At 40.4% G+C, this 17,670-nt stretch overlaps 1 protein-coding gene across 2 annotated transcripts in view; it reads left to right on the forward strand.

Annotated features, from left to right (window-relative positions):
- LOC149298111 (nuclear protein AMMECR1-like) overlaps positions 1-5,569 on the forward strand; it is a 30,302-nt gene extending 24,733 nt beyond the window's left edge. For both annotated transcript variants that reach the window (XM_089487757.1, XM_089487758.1), the window contains 2 exons: positions 1,442-1,538; positions 5,455-5,569. In XM_089487757.1, the coding sequence (XP_089343883.1) occupies positions 1,442-1,538; positions 5,455-5,569 (212 nt within the window). The remainder of the gene's footprint in view (positions 1-1,441; positions 1,539-5,454) is intronic.
- The last annotated feature ends 12,101 nt before the right edge of the window (positions 5,570-17,670 follow it).

Genomic DNA, 17,670 nt, shown 5'->3' on the forward strand with positions numbered 1-17,670 from the left:
ACATCCAATAAACATTCTCAGTACTGGTGGAAAAAGTAAGTAAACCCTTGGATTTAATAACTGGTACTATGGCAGCAATAACCTCAGACAAGAACTCCCGGCTGCTGCGGATCAGACCTCCACAACGTTCTTTACAGCGCTGCTTAAGCTAGGCCATATTCCTAGGATGTCTGGTGTGAACAGCATTCTTGAGGTCATTCCACAGCACCTCTAATGGGTTAAGGTTTGGGCTCTAGGCAACTGCAGGTTATCTTTTTTAAAAAAACAAAAAAAACCTTTCTGTAGTTGATTTACATTGATGTTTAGGGTCTTTGTCCTGCATTACCTAACTTCTAATGACCTTCAGCTGGCAGACATGCATCCTGACATTATCCTGTATGATACCTTGATAAACCCATTGTCCCTTGATGGTAAGCTGTCCAGGCCGCAAGGCAGCAAAACAGCCTTAAATTGTGGTGTTCCCTCCACCGTACTTCACAGTTGGGATGATGTTTTCATGTTGGTATTCAGTGCCCTTTTTATGCCATACCTAGTGCTGTGTGTTCTTCCCCAGTCAAATTAACCTTAGTTTCATCCGTCTACAAAACATTTTCCCAATAGCGTCCCTTGTGTCCTGCCACAGACTCCAAGCCTCAAAGTTTTGCATATGGTAAACTCGTGACCAGAGATGTTAACCAGTTTCAATGATTCCTTCAAATCTTTAGTTGTTACTTTAGGTTTCCTATTTTACCTTATTGAGCACTCTGTGTTTTTTGCTCTTGGAGTCATCTAGGTTGGGAACCCACTTCAAGGAAGAGTAGCCCCAGTACTAGATCGTGTCCATTTATAAACAGTTTGTCTTACTGTGGACTGATGAATATGCAAACTCTTTGAAATTACTTTGTAACCCTTTCCAGCTTTATGCAAAATAACAATTATTGTAAGTCTTCTGGGATTTCTTTTTTGTTAGGCATGGTCTCACATTCTTGAGATTTTTTTTGTCAAGAGTAGCTCTAAACCACACCTCAAATCAGTTTAATTTGTTAGAGTCCATGTTTGCTAACTCCCAACTCCAATTAGCTTTTGTTGAAGTGATTAGCCTAGAGGTTCAGATACTTTTTCTATCCACACTGTAAATTCATTATGGTCAAGAACACTACAATGTGTGTTATTGGTTAAAACAGATTGTGTATGTTCATTATTGTAACTTAGATCATATTTTAAGGCAGATTTATACATGCATGTATATGTAATCATACATATGTATATATGCGATACCACTTAATGTATATGTAATCATAGTGTATGTATCTATGTTGAAAAAAATGGGGAAGGGCTATCATTGTCTCGCGAATGGTAAAATTGATAGTTTGTCCAATGTTTTCTTTTTTGTATAATCACAAGTCACTGTATGCACTGTTCCATTCATCATGTACTTAAAAGTTCTTCCCTTTTTTGGTAGGCTGGGACCACATACAGACCATAGATTCCTTATTGAGGAAAGGTGGATACAAAGCTGCAATCAATAATGACTTCAGGAAAACGATTAAACTTACCAGGTATGACCAAGACCAGCACGTGCTTCCTGTGTGTCCTGAGTAAAAATGTTAGTGATATGCATCTCGCTTAACGTTTATTTTTACTTAGCCAACCTTGTCCTCTTTGGATCAACACATTAAAGTGCTGGCTTCTTAGAATGGCTGGGGGCTTACGCAGGCAGCTTAGTGTTTGTCATGCATGGCGCTTTAATAGAGTAGGGGGCTTTGAATGTTTAATATATTGGGGAATGGATATTCCCGGAATGCAAGAATTCATGCGATGTGCATCCACCGTGACACTGTTAACACCTGAGACGTATGCGCGACCCTTCCACACATGCACACCATTTTTCCAAAGGACCCAGTGAACAGGGCTTTTTACCCTGTCTCGTGGCCAAGCCTAGCCATGCAGCCCCTGCATCAAACTTGGGAAATAACCACAAATATTAAAGAAAATGTTACATCTTACCTTTTCCCAAGTTCAGGTGAATGATTTTAAAGGGTATATTTCATGACAGGAAATTGATAAGGTAATACTGGCCTTGCCACTGGCTGCCATCAGTCTCATCTTCTGTGAGGTGAGCTTTCAGACTAAATATTTCCAAGAAAAGCACAGGCAATCTGTAGTTTTTAGTAAATATACTAAAACCTCTGAGGCATCATATCAGTTCCAGACATGCACAAACATTCCCTCCAAATAGAGACTTGATGGATAAGATTTACCGTATTTACTCGATTATAAGACGACCCCCCAAAATCTAAATATTTATTAAGGAAAAAAACAAAGCCTAAATATAAGACTACCCTATAGGGAAAAAAAGTTTTACTAGTAAATAATATTAATTCATGTAAAAAAATTTTCATATCTAATAAAAGCTATGATTGAGAAAAATATATTTTTTTATTTCCTTTTATTTGCCAACCTGCCCCCCCAGTTATGCACATCTGCCCCCAGAAATGCCTTATACCCCCTATTTGCCACTCTGCCCCATGATGTGCCTTTTAACCCTCTATATGCCAGAGTGGCATATAGGGGGTTAAAAGGCATATCATGGGGCAGAGTGGCATATAGGCGGTTAAAAGGCATTTCTGGAGGTGTGTGTGTATATATGCATATGTGTATATATATGTGTATATATATGTGTGTATATATATATATATATATATATATATATATATATATATATATATAACTATAGCTAACAACAATCACACTCCTGTCAAGGCAGCCAGTACATGCTGGAACCTGGGGATGATAGGAGTGTGAGTACAGCCTCCCTATGCCATGCTACCACCACCACCCCCTTTACACATCCATGCTATCATACACACATTCATTCACAAACATTTAAATACTCATTCATTCCATTAATCACACATACTTGCTCAAAAACCCTCCCCCACCCCCTTACCTGAACTGCAGATCTCACACTCGAAGACTTCTGCAGGGGCCCGGCTGTGCGAGCAACTTCTCTGGCCCCGCCCCCAGAGGAAGGAGGGGGGAGGCAGAGTTATGTGACACAAAATGGCAAACAAAACTCATGCAGGGCCAGCCCAAGAAATTGAGCTGTCTGGGTCAAAGGATGAAAGGCTGCCCCAATCCCTACCAAAACCACACCCTCATTCATTGTTACATCATGTTAAATTATAACACTTTCATTCATGCCCTCGCACACATTCACAATCTTATTCATGCCCTCTCTGTGTCCATATGTTCTCTGTCGACTGCTTTCGTGTAGGGCTGCAACTAAGATATACCTTTTACCCCCAGATATGTCTTATGCCCGCCTGATATGCCTAATATCGATATCCCTTATACCCCCAATATGCCACTGTGCCTCATGATATGCCTTATAACTTGCAATATGCCACTCGCCCCCATTTATGCCTTATACCTCCCTATATGCCACTGTGCACCCTTATATGCCACTCCGCCCCCCATAAATGCCCTGCACCACCCTGAAATTCATTATACTCCCTGATTCACCACTGTTTCAGTTTAATGTTGTATAAATCAGTAGGGCTGAAACAACGAATCGATAAAATCGATAATAATCGATAACTGAAATCGTTGTCGACGATTTCCGTTATTGATTAATCGAGTGATCGATTCGTTGTTGGAGCACTCGGCTCCTTTTACTTACCTCCGCGAGCGTTCCCCGCTTCCGCTACACGCGCCTTCCCCGCTTCCGCTACACGCGCCTTCTTTTAGTTGCGGTTCGCTCTGTGCGAGTGGCTCCGTTCGCACAGAGCGGTTCGCTCTGTGCGAGTGGCTCCGTTCGCACAGAGCGATTCGCGGGGGTGGGGGTGGGGTTTCAGGGGATGCAGGGCAGAGTGGGGGTGGGGGGGGGCAGGCCAGGGTAGGAATGCAGGGCAGGATGTGAGTGTGGGGGCAGGGCAGGAGACTGGGTGCAGGGCAGAGTGGGGGTGGGGGTGCAGGGCAGAGTTGGAGACTGGGTGCAGGGCAGAGTGTGAGTGTGGGTGCAGAGCAGAGTGGGGGCAGGGCAGAATGTGGGGGCAGGGCTGGGTGCAGGGCAGAGTTGGAGACTGGGTGCAGGGGCACAGTGCAAAGTGCCAGGGCTGGATGCAAAGTGCCAGGGCTGGGTGCAAAGTGCCAGGGCTGGGTGCAAAGTTCTGGGTGCAAAGTGCCAGGGCTGGGTGCAAAGTGCTGGGTGCAAAGTGCCAGGGCTGGGTGCAAAGTGCCAGGGCTGGGTGCAAAGTGCCAGGGCTGGGTGCAAAGTTCTGGGTGCAAAGTGCCAGGGCTGGGTGCAAAGTGCTGGGTGCAAAGTGCCAGGGCTGGGTGCAAAGTGCCGGGTGCAAAGTGCTGGGTGCAAAGTGCCAGGGCTGGGTGCAAAGTGCCAGGGCTGGGTGCAAAGTGCTGGGTGCAAAGTGCTGGGTGCAAAGTGCTGGGTGCAAAGTGCCAGGGCTGGGTGCAAAGTGCCGGGTGCAAAGTGCCGGGTGCAAAGTGCCGGGTGCAAAGTGCCGGGTGCAAAGTGCCGGGTGCAAAGTGCCGGGTGCAAAGTGCCGGGTGCAAAGTGCCGGGTGCAAAGTTTCTTGAACAGTAATAGTCCACCTCTTTTCAGAATGTTTGGGGTTATTTTGTTTCATAAATATTGTGTTTGGGTTTTTGTACTTTGAAAATATTGTTTTTTTATTACATCATAACAAAATAAGAATGTTAATGTAAATTTTAAGTTTTTTAACATCCAGTTCATTAAATTATTTTAAATAAACAAAAAATTTGCATATTGTTTTTTTTATCCGATGAATCGATTAATCGAAAAAATAATCGGCCAACTAATCGATTATTAAAATAATCGTTAGTTGCAGCCCTATAAATCAGCCCCCCCCATTGTATTGTTAATCTCGTTACAGCCCCTGTTGTCTCTGGGAGGCAGATTAAGGGGGCGGTTTGTGTCCCAATATCTTGTTTTATGTTAATGTGTGTTTTGCTGGATATATCCAGCCCTGTGTGTGAGAAATAAATCAGTCTTCGTTTGGTTTTACCCTACACTGAGTTTCGGCTAGTGACTGGGGAACCGGGGAAAGTGTGATGTCCCAGGCTAAGGGAGCACAAGACAGCGGAGGTAGTCGGTCGGACTAGCCAGCTCCGTGACTAGTTTGCAGGGAAAGATGTGTAGAAATGCTTCCACAAATCTATCGAGAAAGAACATGCCTTGGGAGCGGCAAAGTGCCGCCTGGGTTCCACGGACCCAACAGAACCCATGTAAGGGGCTGTCTCTGCTCATATGTAAAATAATCCCTTGAGAATTGTCTGCTCATCCTTTTACTGTGGTAGGAAAATGCTCAGATAAGAGAAGACTATTAGCAAGCAACCCCTCAGTATGCTTATAAAATTAAGTAATAACGCTAAATATATCAATGCCTTATACTGATCTATATATGGTCTAAACTCTCTTGTTTTTCTCTTTTCCAGATACCGTAGTGAGAAAATGACCATGAGCTACTCTGAATACCTTTCCCACCGTCAGCACCATCACTTTCAAAACGGCATCGGACACCCCCTCCCACCATACAACCATTATTCCTGACACTGAGCCGCATGACCAGTCACTAGACCTCTCAGCGGAACTCTTCCCGGGAGAGCCAGCTCCCTCTTGGTCTAGCTATCTCTATTACTGTACCATTTTATGATGATTGTTTCCGTTGTCCTGTTGACGCATTGCTTGCCTAGCGATGCTAATCAGGGCAACGGGTGGGAAGAAACGCTAAGTACCCACAATTTATTTTTTTAATAGAATTAATTTGAGCTACTGAAGGGTTTTGCATTTTTTTCTTTGCAGCAGCATATGTTTTATTTTCTTTTACAGTTAACCTTTTACAGATATCGATCAAGTTTTTTTCTGTTGTGTATCAGATGATAGGTTGGGACACGAATATCTTGTTTGTGTATGTGCACTGAACTGGTCATATCGCCATTTTCTTTTAATCTCCTAGGATGTTACGATGCTGCTGTATACTGCTGAGGGTTGTCCTTTGGTCATTTCAGGTTTTTCATTTTCTCAACACCTGTGTTATTTCACAACAGCAAACATCTAACGTTTTACCCCAAACATCAAAGCACCAAAACTGTGCCTCAAAATTGTGTCCCTTTTCTCCCAATCTGTGATTTAACGCAAACTTCATTTGTGGCTGAAAGAATTTAGAATCTTACTATTTTTATTTTAGGGCTAATCTCCATCTATTTAACCAACACATCAATCTACACACAAAAAAATGATGTATGATCTTTGCAAATAGAAGCCATTTAGAAAGAGTAAATGGCATTAGTGTTGTGTACCGGTTAGATGACTTTTTAAATCCTACCTCAGTGTTGCCTGGCAGTGTTATACTACAAGAGCTTCTAAGATACCCAACCCAATCTTACCAAGATCTCAGAGCACATAGTTCTACGTATCTGTCTTTATTCATAAATTATGCTCAAATAAATAGACCTGAACACAGCACCTGAGTAAAGAGCATTTACTTGCCGACAGTAAGACAAAGCTCTGAGACCCAGTGTGTAAGCTCTTAACCGAGTCTCCGATGCAACGGGTTTTAGACTTGTATCCCTTTGTTTCTTTTAATAATAGCTGTGCCATGTAAGAAGGATTGATTTGACATGACTTTTGTTTGATTCTTTTCTTGATGTTACCCTCAAGTGCCATTAGCACTTCATAGCTTTACCGATCTCTCAGGCATGTACAATGTTTTCATTCTGCCGTCGCCCTAAGTGCTTTCACAGGTGCTGCATCAGTTTTTCAGTAACGGTTGAGTCGCAGGCCATCTCTTGGCAAAATGTTTTTGTAAATAAAAGGATAGCGAAAGGCAAAATGTCTAGTAGCTGCTTAAATCACTATCCATCATCCAACTGTAGAAGATCTTGGTAGTCTGGCGTGGAGTCTTTTCGATGTCCATTGACGTACTACAACGCAACAAAACAATGCTTTTAATCCCTTTAATCTTTTGCGGTAGTGTTGGTTTTTTGTTTACAAATAAGGTTCGTACAGTTCTTTCAGCCATATAATCATTAAAAGGAAAGAGGGGTGACGCCTATTGCCAGTGAAAGGGTTTTTGTTTGGATGCCTGTTATTTGTTACTCCTGTGGACCCCCACTATAGCTTTGAAGCTGGCAGATTGTAAGGTTCTTGGCAATCAGCAGCCAAGCCACACACTGTGAATGCAGTTTATCTGTGTCCCAACATGCTCGGGTTACTGGCATCCAAGCACCATAATTTCCTTGCATCTTGTAACCTATCAAAATGTCGCACAGTTTTGGTTCATTTGTATATTTTATTCATTAACTTAGGTGAGCACAAGACTCATGATTTATGCTGCTGCAAAGAAAAAAACGACAAAAAAGAATTTTTTAGCAATACTGGTGCAGCACAAATTTTGACCTTGTCTGCCCAGTTGCAAATGTTCATTCTTCAGAATGAACTTAAATATTTCTTTTCTTTTTTTATACTCTATGTATTTAAAGGTGCTAATCATTCTTGCACAGGGTCCTGTGACTGGTCATGCCAACTCAAGATCATATCAGATTTTTACTAATACTCGATATATGCAGATGTTATACAGATGTTTCTTACCATTGTAATAATTGATGAAATGCCAATCCTGCAGGTTTTGATAGTTCAAGGTCAGCAATACTTCCCAGCATGGCTTGGGGGAGAACAAAAAAAACAACAAAAGGATTGTTTGTGTGCCCTTTTGTATCCAGCTTAGTGCAAAAGGCATTGTCTTTTAGTAGCTATTAAAGGGCCGGTAATGTTGAAATAAAAGGTGTTCCTTAATAAGGGACAATACCGGAGTATTCATCAGTACGTAAAAATTCCAAAATTTGACTTTAAATTGCATGCCCGGTTTGGGAAGTGGGGTGGCATTATAATGAAAAGCCTCACCGAACACTTTAGAGTGTCTGTGATGTGTATATATATGACTATGGCAGTTCCAAATGTTCTTTCTAAGAGGGCAACTTATATTTTAACATTTGATTTATTTTAGTGACATAAAACGTAGTTTAAAAGGCTGTTATACAAATGTGATCGTACCGTGATTTAATCTGCAGCAACGTAGACATTACCGTAGTCCCGTGTTACACCCAGCCCATTTAAGACTAAAACAGTCTCTCAGCTCCTGTGTTTTTATCATTAGCAATGTTGGGTTTTTTCACTTCCAAAAAATATTTTTTTTTAATACATTTTCTCTTTTAAATCCATGTTCATTGTTAACTGTTAATGGGTTCATTAAATTGGCTATGTGATTGTCCCTTGCCGGGCGATGCCGACGAGCCTCTGCTAATAGCTACGAGTTCACCCTCCCTAGTGCGTTGCTGGATTGTGATGTGGTGTGGCAGCAAATGGGTTAACTTTTTTTATTTAACTTTTTTGATTTCTATTTCTGGTTGCAATAACTATTTTAAATAAAGTTGACTGAAAGATTTTATTTCTCTGAAAATGAAGTGCTCAAATTAAAGGCTTTGTGAATGGACAAATCATCGTGTATTTTATTAGGGTCAGACTCGGCCAAGCGGTAGGATTCAATTTGTATTTGTTTAGTGAGGTTTTAATATTTGCTCCCTTTGCATGATTTTCCTGGTTTTGCTTCCCTGTAGTATCTTTATAATCAGGGCTTTGCGTGGTTTCCAGAAGCTTCCCTCCTGCTTGGACTTGGGAAGACCGCAGCGGCGGAGGTCGTCCGCTTCTGTGGAAGCAATGCAAATGTTCTCCCAGCAGCTTGACTTTTTTGTATTATTCCACGTTAATTAACAGAGCTGAAGAATTTTAACAATGTCTTCCCACTTATATTATCTTTCCTGCCTGAACTCTAAAGGGGCTAAAGGTGACAGCAGTAAATTTGATTCAAGACGTCTTATGCTTCTCCCTAAAGTCGTATTAATTTACTCTTGAAAGTTAATCTAGTTTGCTAGTAAATGAAACCTGATTTACCTTTCTGCCCTGTAATCCACCTTCCAAAATTCCAAAGTGATCGCAGATTGTATGGTTCCTCGTTAGAAGTTAAGCCAAACACATTCAGCGGCAATTAGAAGCACAAAACTTATGTGATGCATATAACTTGACGCTTACGTAAGTCACTAGCCCGGTTGAGCGATGGTTGTTATAATACCGGTGGACAATACAAGGAAAGCAGGCTAAATATTAACTTGGAAGTAAGCGTTTTAATGTTGTTGTTGGCCCTATAAGAACAAAAAGGCGAACTTGCTTCACATGTTGGGAGCCAGTCTGGCCGAGACGTGGTTTATATGTGCATGTTTGATAAAGGGGTCTGTGTTCTCCAAGCTGTTTGGTCAGAGAGCCCAGAGGGGTAAAGCCACATGTTTTTAGCAGTGACTGTTTTCATCATGCTTCTGGGCGAGTCTTCAAATCAATCCGCCAAACCAGTACTTTCTGTTGGGGTCGATCAGATTGCCCCAAATTTCCTCCAAATAGCATTTGTTATGAAGGTTACTTTATGTAGGATGATCTAGGAGGTACTACTATCTACAGCTCGTGTACTGGTACTACCTTCGGATTCAGAGTAGAATAAGTTCCATCACATCTCACTTGTATAACATGCTTTTTACCTCTTGTGTGCAGGTTTCTTAAAAGTTCAAAACAAATCTGTCCGAGATAAGATTTTATCTCCTGTATGTTAGACCAAACCAAAGAAACCTCTAGCCATACTCTAATGCTGCTCCTGAAAAGCCTTTCTGTTCTATCAAACTATCCTGCAGGATTATATGTTAAACTCCATTTCTTATTATTTTTGTACAGTTTCTAACATTTTTTTGTTTCTAGTGTTTATTAAATCAAGTTTATTCGAGGAGACTGGAAGAAAATGTATCCTCTGTTTAAATAAACTGAACTTTTTTTTTTTCCCCTGCCCTATTTGTTTCTTAAAGAAACCCTATTTTGTGCCTCTAAGATTTTAAGGGTTTCATGTTACATTCATTCTTAAGACCAGCAATGATTATTTCTATAAAGTTGTGTTAACTTTTTTTTTATTATTACTGTTCCGGAAAATAAAAGTACTTTAATATTTTGCGCTGGATCCAGTAACAACGCTGGTTGATAAACGCACTGAGAAAATGAATTTACGTTTGAAACTTTTGTATAAAACATAAAATGACTGTTTTTGTATATCAAAGTTGATTCTTTTTTTTCAAACAGAATGGGATCTAGTTTCTAAGTTAGTGTTTTTATATGTTACAGAACAAGATTGCTTTGAAGCATCACCAGCTTGAAGATAAGCAATGGTGAATACTCTCTTTAGGCTGGAGAGCGGCAGATGGCATTGCAGAGCAGTGTCACTGGTGTCTTCAGCGGTTACGGACTATACAAAGGAGGGGGTGCGAAGCTACCTGGAGTAGCCGACATCAGCCTCGCTTATTTCGCTTAACTTGATTATGGATATAAAGGACGTATACCACCCCCACCTCCTTTCCATTAATACTAGATCCTTCCTTCTCCCCTTCCACATATATTTGCTATTAGTGTGAAGAAACTGTTAAAACGGGCATTTTATTATGATAGGTAAGGCTAAAAAAAAAAGGTAAAAATGGCAAAGGCAAAAAAAAATCTATATATATATATATAGAAGGTTATTTGTGGGTCTGTGAGCTATGGCTGTGGAAAGATATTGTAGTAGTTTTAACACTATTGTTACCTTTTAAATTACCCAATAAAATCTGGAAAAGACTAATGGCTCTTCTGTATTTTCTTTTAATTAAAATAAAATATTGCGTTTAACTTTGAAACAGCGCAATGTATTCTGGTCCAAACAGAATTTGGCAGCAGGTAAGATCGATTTAGCACGTCGTCTGCCCATGGACTCATTGTCTTTGCCTCCATGTGAGCTTTTCCAAGCTACAACTCCAATAATTTTCTGTAAGTTAACAGTGATTGAGCTGTTTGTTTAATATGGGCAATGTTGTCATAGTTAAAGTATTTAAATACAACTTAAATCATGAGAAGCATTGGAACATGAGTTTTACAAGCAAGGTCATTGTCTTTAAGACTAAAGGAACAAGATGGCATATTCATGGGAACTGTAGGTTTGGGATTTAAGGTCCAGACGCCTGTCTTATCCCAGTGGTGGGGAGAAGCTGCTCACAGCATTTCATTCAGCGGAATTGTGGGTTCACCTAGGGAAATTTAGAAAGTATATCATCTTCCCTCACCAACCCTGATCTGGCAGGGCAGGGCCATCTTTAACTACTATGTCCCAGAAAGTTAGTCTTGTGTGTGTGAGATGATTTGCATTCTGGAAGTCCTATAAGTGCTATTTAAAGCTTAGTGCCAGCTGTATACATAACACACAGTTGTCAAAGTGGAATTAGGATGGTTAGGGATTAAAAAAGTTTGGACCCTGGCTCTCTGTGAATAACAGATAAAAGTATTGAGAATTCAGATACCCTTCAACCTGCCAATAGTGTCAAAGTACCCTAATTCTGGCAAGTGTTTGCCTGGTCAAACCTGTTTTTTGATCAGCAGGCATGTAGGAAGAATTGTAACCTTGTAGAAATTTTATATATACCCTACTGGCCAAAAGTTTGAGAACACCCCCATTTTCCAGTTTTTATTGAAATTTTCACAGTTTAAGTACTCTGAAAATAAAGCATAGAACAAAATTAAACAATGTAATCTAGATGTTTGACTCCCCAAAGTAGCCACAGATATAACAGCTTTGATTTTAGTTGATTTTAGTTGTGGAAAGTTCTTCCCAACACTGTTGCTTTGCTTTGACCCTTCTGTCCAGTGTGTCCCAAACCAGCACGATTTAAGTTTGGTTACTGTGCTGGCCATTCCATGATCTGAATCCTACTGTCTTGTTCTTTCCTTCTAAGGTAGTTTCTGACAGAGCCTGAAGGTACGTTTTGGATAATTATCTTGCTGTAGGAGTGTAACAGAGGGTATTGCATGGTGCTGCAAAATACTGTGGTATTGGTTTAGGGTGCCACTCACTCTGTGCAAGTCGCCAAAGTCCAGCCAAAGAGCCCCAGACCATCACACTTCTTCCATGTTCGACTGTCTGTCACACAACGAGGAACCATCCTTTTGCCTACTCGAGGTCGTACAAAAACCCTGCGCGATGAACCAAAGTTCTCAAACTTTGATTTATCGGTCCATAGGACTTCTTCCAGTCTTCAGTTGTCCACTGGCAGTGATTCATGGCCCGGACAAGCCTCTTTCTTATTATGTCATCTTAGCAATGGCTTTCTTACTGCCACTAGACCATTCAAACCTGCAGCTCAACCTCTCCTCCTCCTTTGGATCTGTGTCAGTGAGTAGAGTTTCCTACACCATCAAAAGGCATCTGGAAACTGGTGGTAGGTCTGATAGAAAGAGGTCTGGCAGATCCAAAGCCATAACAGAATCAGATGACAACTGCTTCAAGCTCAGCTTAACACCGATCAAAGTAAGCAAGTCTCAGTTTCAACTGTGAGGAGGAGACTTTGAGCTGCAGGGTTGAATGGTCTAGTGCAGGGGTGTCCAAGTTGTTTCTGCAGTGGGCCACTTCATCAGAATTGTATACGTGCGAGGGCCGCACTCATTTTTCACTGAGAGAAAATATGGCCTTTAATAAAATATGCAGATTAAAATAAAGTAAATGACACAAAACTTTTACTTTTCCTCTCACTGATTTCTGGGCCTACAAATTCAGGATTCTGGATAAGTAAAAATAAAATAGTTCTATTTATTTTAGGGATGCACTAAAATGAAAATTCTGGACCAAAAATTCAGGGTTCGCTTAGCCGAAACTGAAAGTGACCCCCCCACATACTTTTAATAAAAGTAAGTTACACACCAAAATTGTACAAAAAAATTATATATTATGATTGTTAACAGCAATCTCAGACATACCCAGATTCCAGCATGCACTGGTTGGCTGGGCATTGTATTTTTTGTCCATTTTAGTGTGTAACCACACTTTTATTAAAAGTAACACACCACAATTGGACAAAAAAAAATCAACAATATGACTTGGCATGATAGGAGTGTGATTGCTAACAGCAAACACACTCTTTTTATACCCAGGCAACCAGTGAATGCTGGAACTTAGGCATGATGGGACTGTGATTGCTGTTAGCAGATTGCTATTAGCTGTTAGCAATCACACTCCTATCATCCCAAGTCAGCCAATACGTGCTGGTACAGGGTGGCTGTAAGTGCAGACCCCATACTGCTGGCAGCACAATACACAAGGGGGGCAGCTAGCTGGCTGACTTGGCATGATAGGAGTGTGATTGCTAACAGCAATCATAGTCCCATCATGCCTAGGTTCCAGAACTTACACATCCATGCCATCACACACACACACACAAACTCATTCATTCACAGATTCATTCCCTCAATCAGGCATACTCATTCACACAACCTCCCCCACCCCCTTACCTGCTCTACAGCTCTCGATGCCGCTCAGACTTCAGCAGGGGGCGCGGCCTCCCTCGTTCTCCCCACAGAGGAGGCAGGACTGGAGCAGAAAATGGACCCTGCCACAAGTAAGCAGCAGGGCTCTTGTGATCCTGGCTGCTGATCTCACGCGGGCCGCATTTGGCCCGCATGTTGGACGCCCCTGGTCTAGTGGCAGTAAGAAAGTCATTGCTAAGATGACATAATAAGAAAGGCTTGTCCGGGCCATGAATCACCGCCAGTGGACAACTGAAGACTGGAAGAAGTCCTACGGACCGATAAATCAAAGCTTTCTTTGCAATTTCTCTAAAGGAAAGACTTACATGTTAAGGGTTTTAGTTTGTCTTTTTTACCATTTTGTGAGCAATACACTACTGCACATTACTGCCCACATATTGCTTAAGAGGGTGTAGTAACACTTTGTTCCAACACTGCTTTTATACAGACAGAGAGCTTGCAGGTGATCAACAAAAGTTGGGAGCCCTGTAGGCATTGTTAGGTAAACTTTCAAGGCTTCATTTATTTACATTGCTGCAGAACAACTAAGCTGTTAACCCATTACATCTTCCCTGAATAGACCTTTTCTTATAACTCTTAAATGTACATTATTTTTAAATTTTTGTTAACCTAAACTTTTTCTTTCACCTCTGGCAGCTTACCACTTACCATTTCTGGTTATTCACTAGATGAACTGCATAAATTTCAATAAAAACTGGAAAAATGTGGATCTTCTAAAAATTTGACCAGTAGCATTTGTGTACATGTGTATAAGTGTATAAATATATATATATATATATATATATATATATATATATATATACATACATGTATATATTACAATAGTTATAGCCCTATTACCAACTACAGCTCTACTCTTTGTGCAAGTGGCTGCAAATGATCGGCTGATAAATGATCAATTCTTCTTTAGCATGTACATGGTGGATTTTGGATCTTACTATACAATATGTGTTCTATATGGTATCCGTGTGGCATGAACACTTAAAGAAAGTAGATTTGGTCCACAAACAATTTATTTTCAAATGTTACCAAAAACATTGCACATTGAAAGGACAGTAAAAACAATTATTAAAATACTTCTCATATACCATCCAGTAAACAGCACTATATTTAAATAATGTCTACATACAAAAAGAATAGGCTTAAAATCTAAGATATAATTCTGATTGCATTCAGACACAGCAACATTTTTTATTGAGACACAATAAGACAAAAACAGAATATAGTGTAGTATCGGCTCCAGTGTGCATTAATTCTAAGTATTTTGGCTGCCACATAGATGATGCAACAGCACACTTCTGATTTTACAATTTGTGTGCAATGGTGGTTGATGACCTCATTTCGGAACAGTTTCTGTGTGAATCACCGCTGCTCATGTGCCATAGAGCAGGATTAAAATCCAAGGGATCTGTTCGTTAAAGTTTGCTGGATAGTTTAATATTTCAGCTTGTGGATATCCTTGTACATTATAAAAGGACAATCCCCAGTTCTGTTAGTAGGTGACCCTGCCTACTGAATGGTAATGTGGGGAAACTTATTAAAACGCTCCATGCTTAGCTCTCATTGTAGGAGAACCTACTTCTTCATAATGTATAGTGATTTCCACAAGTTACAATGTTCTCCTGTAAACTGCCTCTTTAGTGAATATGTGACAGCTTGCCAGCAGGCACAGTTTTAGGGGAAAAGTTATTTGAACACAAATGTTCAGTTACCGATATGTATGCACTTTATGGTACAGAACAAAAAAAAATAAATCACCAGTGCACATTCGGAAACACAATTTAGAAATATTTTTACGACCTGAAAAGCATTATATGGAGAATTGCTTATAGCCGTTCCTGTTCTATCTCCTCTCTGTGTCATAAACTGAGCAGATCCTCTTTCCCTGGACCTTTCCGGTTATTTATTAATATAAACACTGTGCACACAAATTCCCTTGGATAAAAATACTTCTAAAATAAGGCAATTTCACATAAAAACTTTGTGCCAGTATACACATTATAAAAAGGTTTAGCAGAACAAGTTTTTTTTCTAGAACATTTGTTAAGAGCAACTGAGGGGTAGACTTATTGAGCAATAACCACAGTGATCACTGTTATGCTGGTTTCAAAAAACATTTAGTATTTTGCCTAGAATTACTCCTCCTAACCATAAAACTAACCTTTTACTTCCTTGACTAAATACTGTGTAGAAGGGAATGGCGTAGATCAATTGGTTCTCCAGCTATGGGTTTACAGTTTGGCACCATATTGCATCCATTACTTGTTAGACCACATTATAGAGCTCAATATAGTAGCCTCATAGAGCCAGGGTCTCGATCACTTACAGAAAAGGGGGACCTGCTGTATGGCTTCTAAGAAAAAAAAAAGTTTAGTCTTGGAGCCTCCAGGACGCCTTCATCTTTCTCTGGACACGGTAACAGCATCGGCCTTTGCCCACTACACCCCCCCCAACCCAACCCTCTGCCTACATAAATCTTAGGCTAGCCCTGCCACAAACAACCAGCTCTGCCCCATCAGCCACTTCCCCATTAGAGGGAGACGTAGTCTACCCTGAAGTGCTCAAGTATAAACATATCCCATTCCGAGGTATCACGTATTCAAGGTGACATTTACTGTAAATACTGTTATTTCAAATCATTTTCATTTTACCAAAGCGTCTATATACTATAAGTGTGAAAGGATTAACTGTAGACAAGAAAACCCTGCAATGTATGTCTACTGAAACAAATGGAACGGTTTGTTGGAGCTTCTTAAATACAAACATATATTGTATATTCATTTACACAACAGGAACACCTAACCACAAGCTTTTGGAAGCAGAAATAACAAATATACGTTATATATGGAAAATATCACATCCTGCTGGATCGGATAAAACACAGATAACAATCCTTCTCTATGGGTTTCATTGGTAAAACCTACGTGTCTACCCTGACAAAGGATACCATAGAACAAAGAAAGGGCGTTTGGTGCAGTAAGAAACCAACTCAAGTACTAACATTAATGTAAATATGTATACGGGAACAAACAGACAGAAAACTGCAACCCCTTTGCTGAGGGGTGAAATTTTCAGAGGCGTTGTAGAATGGGGCATAAGCATAAATTGGGCAGGGAATGGCATGGAGTTAAAATGTGCCTTCTGCCCCCCACTGCACCAGATACATGATATTTGCCTGAGATGTGCCTAGCTCAAAACTTGGCACTCTACATATGCATTGGTCTATGTGATAAACATGTCTTCTTCATACATGTAACATACTCATAGAAGGTATTCTTTGTAACAAGCATTACAGTGTAAATGGTAATAACTGAATGGAGATAAGGAATGTTGGATTCCTCCAGGATCCTTCTTCTTTGAAGGCATCACAGGAGTTAGGATACCTTCTGAAAGGATAGCCGGTGCATGTGTCCAATAAGGAGATGTTCACATGTAACCCTAAAGTTACCCTCTTCATCTATGGAACCACAAAAAGATGATGCTCTTTAGCGAGGACGGCACCGATGGGTAAGGGACTAAACACAGATACCTGCGCTGTGATGACATGTTACCCAACAAGGCGAGATCAGTGCACCTCAATGCTACCATTAGTAGCCGATTTAGCAGGGGGAGTTTATAACAAATAATCTGTTTAGGAAACGATGCCAGATTTGGAGTATTGCGGAAGCTCTGTCCCTATACCAAATCACGCTCACACGCATTGAATGTTTATGTAATCTCTGCAGGTGCCAACGACAAGTTTAACAGGGCAACCAAAGAAGGATTTCTGTATCCTGTAATGATTGCCGGGTTTGTAATCTGAAATCAGATGGCGAGCTTTCACTGACCAACTCTAGGACTTTAGAGGGGATCCCCTAACTAGATTCCCTTGGCTTGCAATATGCCAAGGCTGCTGCTCCAGAGGGATTTTCCATACCTGGTGTATTTTGGCAAAAAGGCAAAGCCCTTGAAACAAGTCTTCACTGGCATAAAAAGAGAAATACAAGACATATAAAAACGGCTAGATGAAAAATGGTAGGTTTAGATTGATTTGACATTTTCCATAATATTGAGAATGTACAAAAAAGCTGGTTTAACTAATCATCAGCTCTTTACTAGCAGGAGTTTTATACCCCAACTTAATTTTACAAAACATTAAATGTAGCATTAAATGTTATTTTATTTTTAGATACATTTTTACTTTTTTTTTTTTTTTAATACGGAAATAGAATCATTTTCAC

The sequence above is a fragment of the Sceloporus occidentalis genome, unplaced genomic scaffold (genome assembly GCF_023333645.1).
Source record: "Sceloporus occidentalis isolate IW3139 unplaced genomic scaffold, rSceOcc1.0.p SCAF_34, whole genome shotgun sequence".
Lineage (NCBI taxonomy): Eukaryota > Metazoa > Chordata > Lepidosauria > Squamata > Phrynosomatidae > Sceloporus > Sceloporus occidentalis.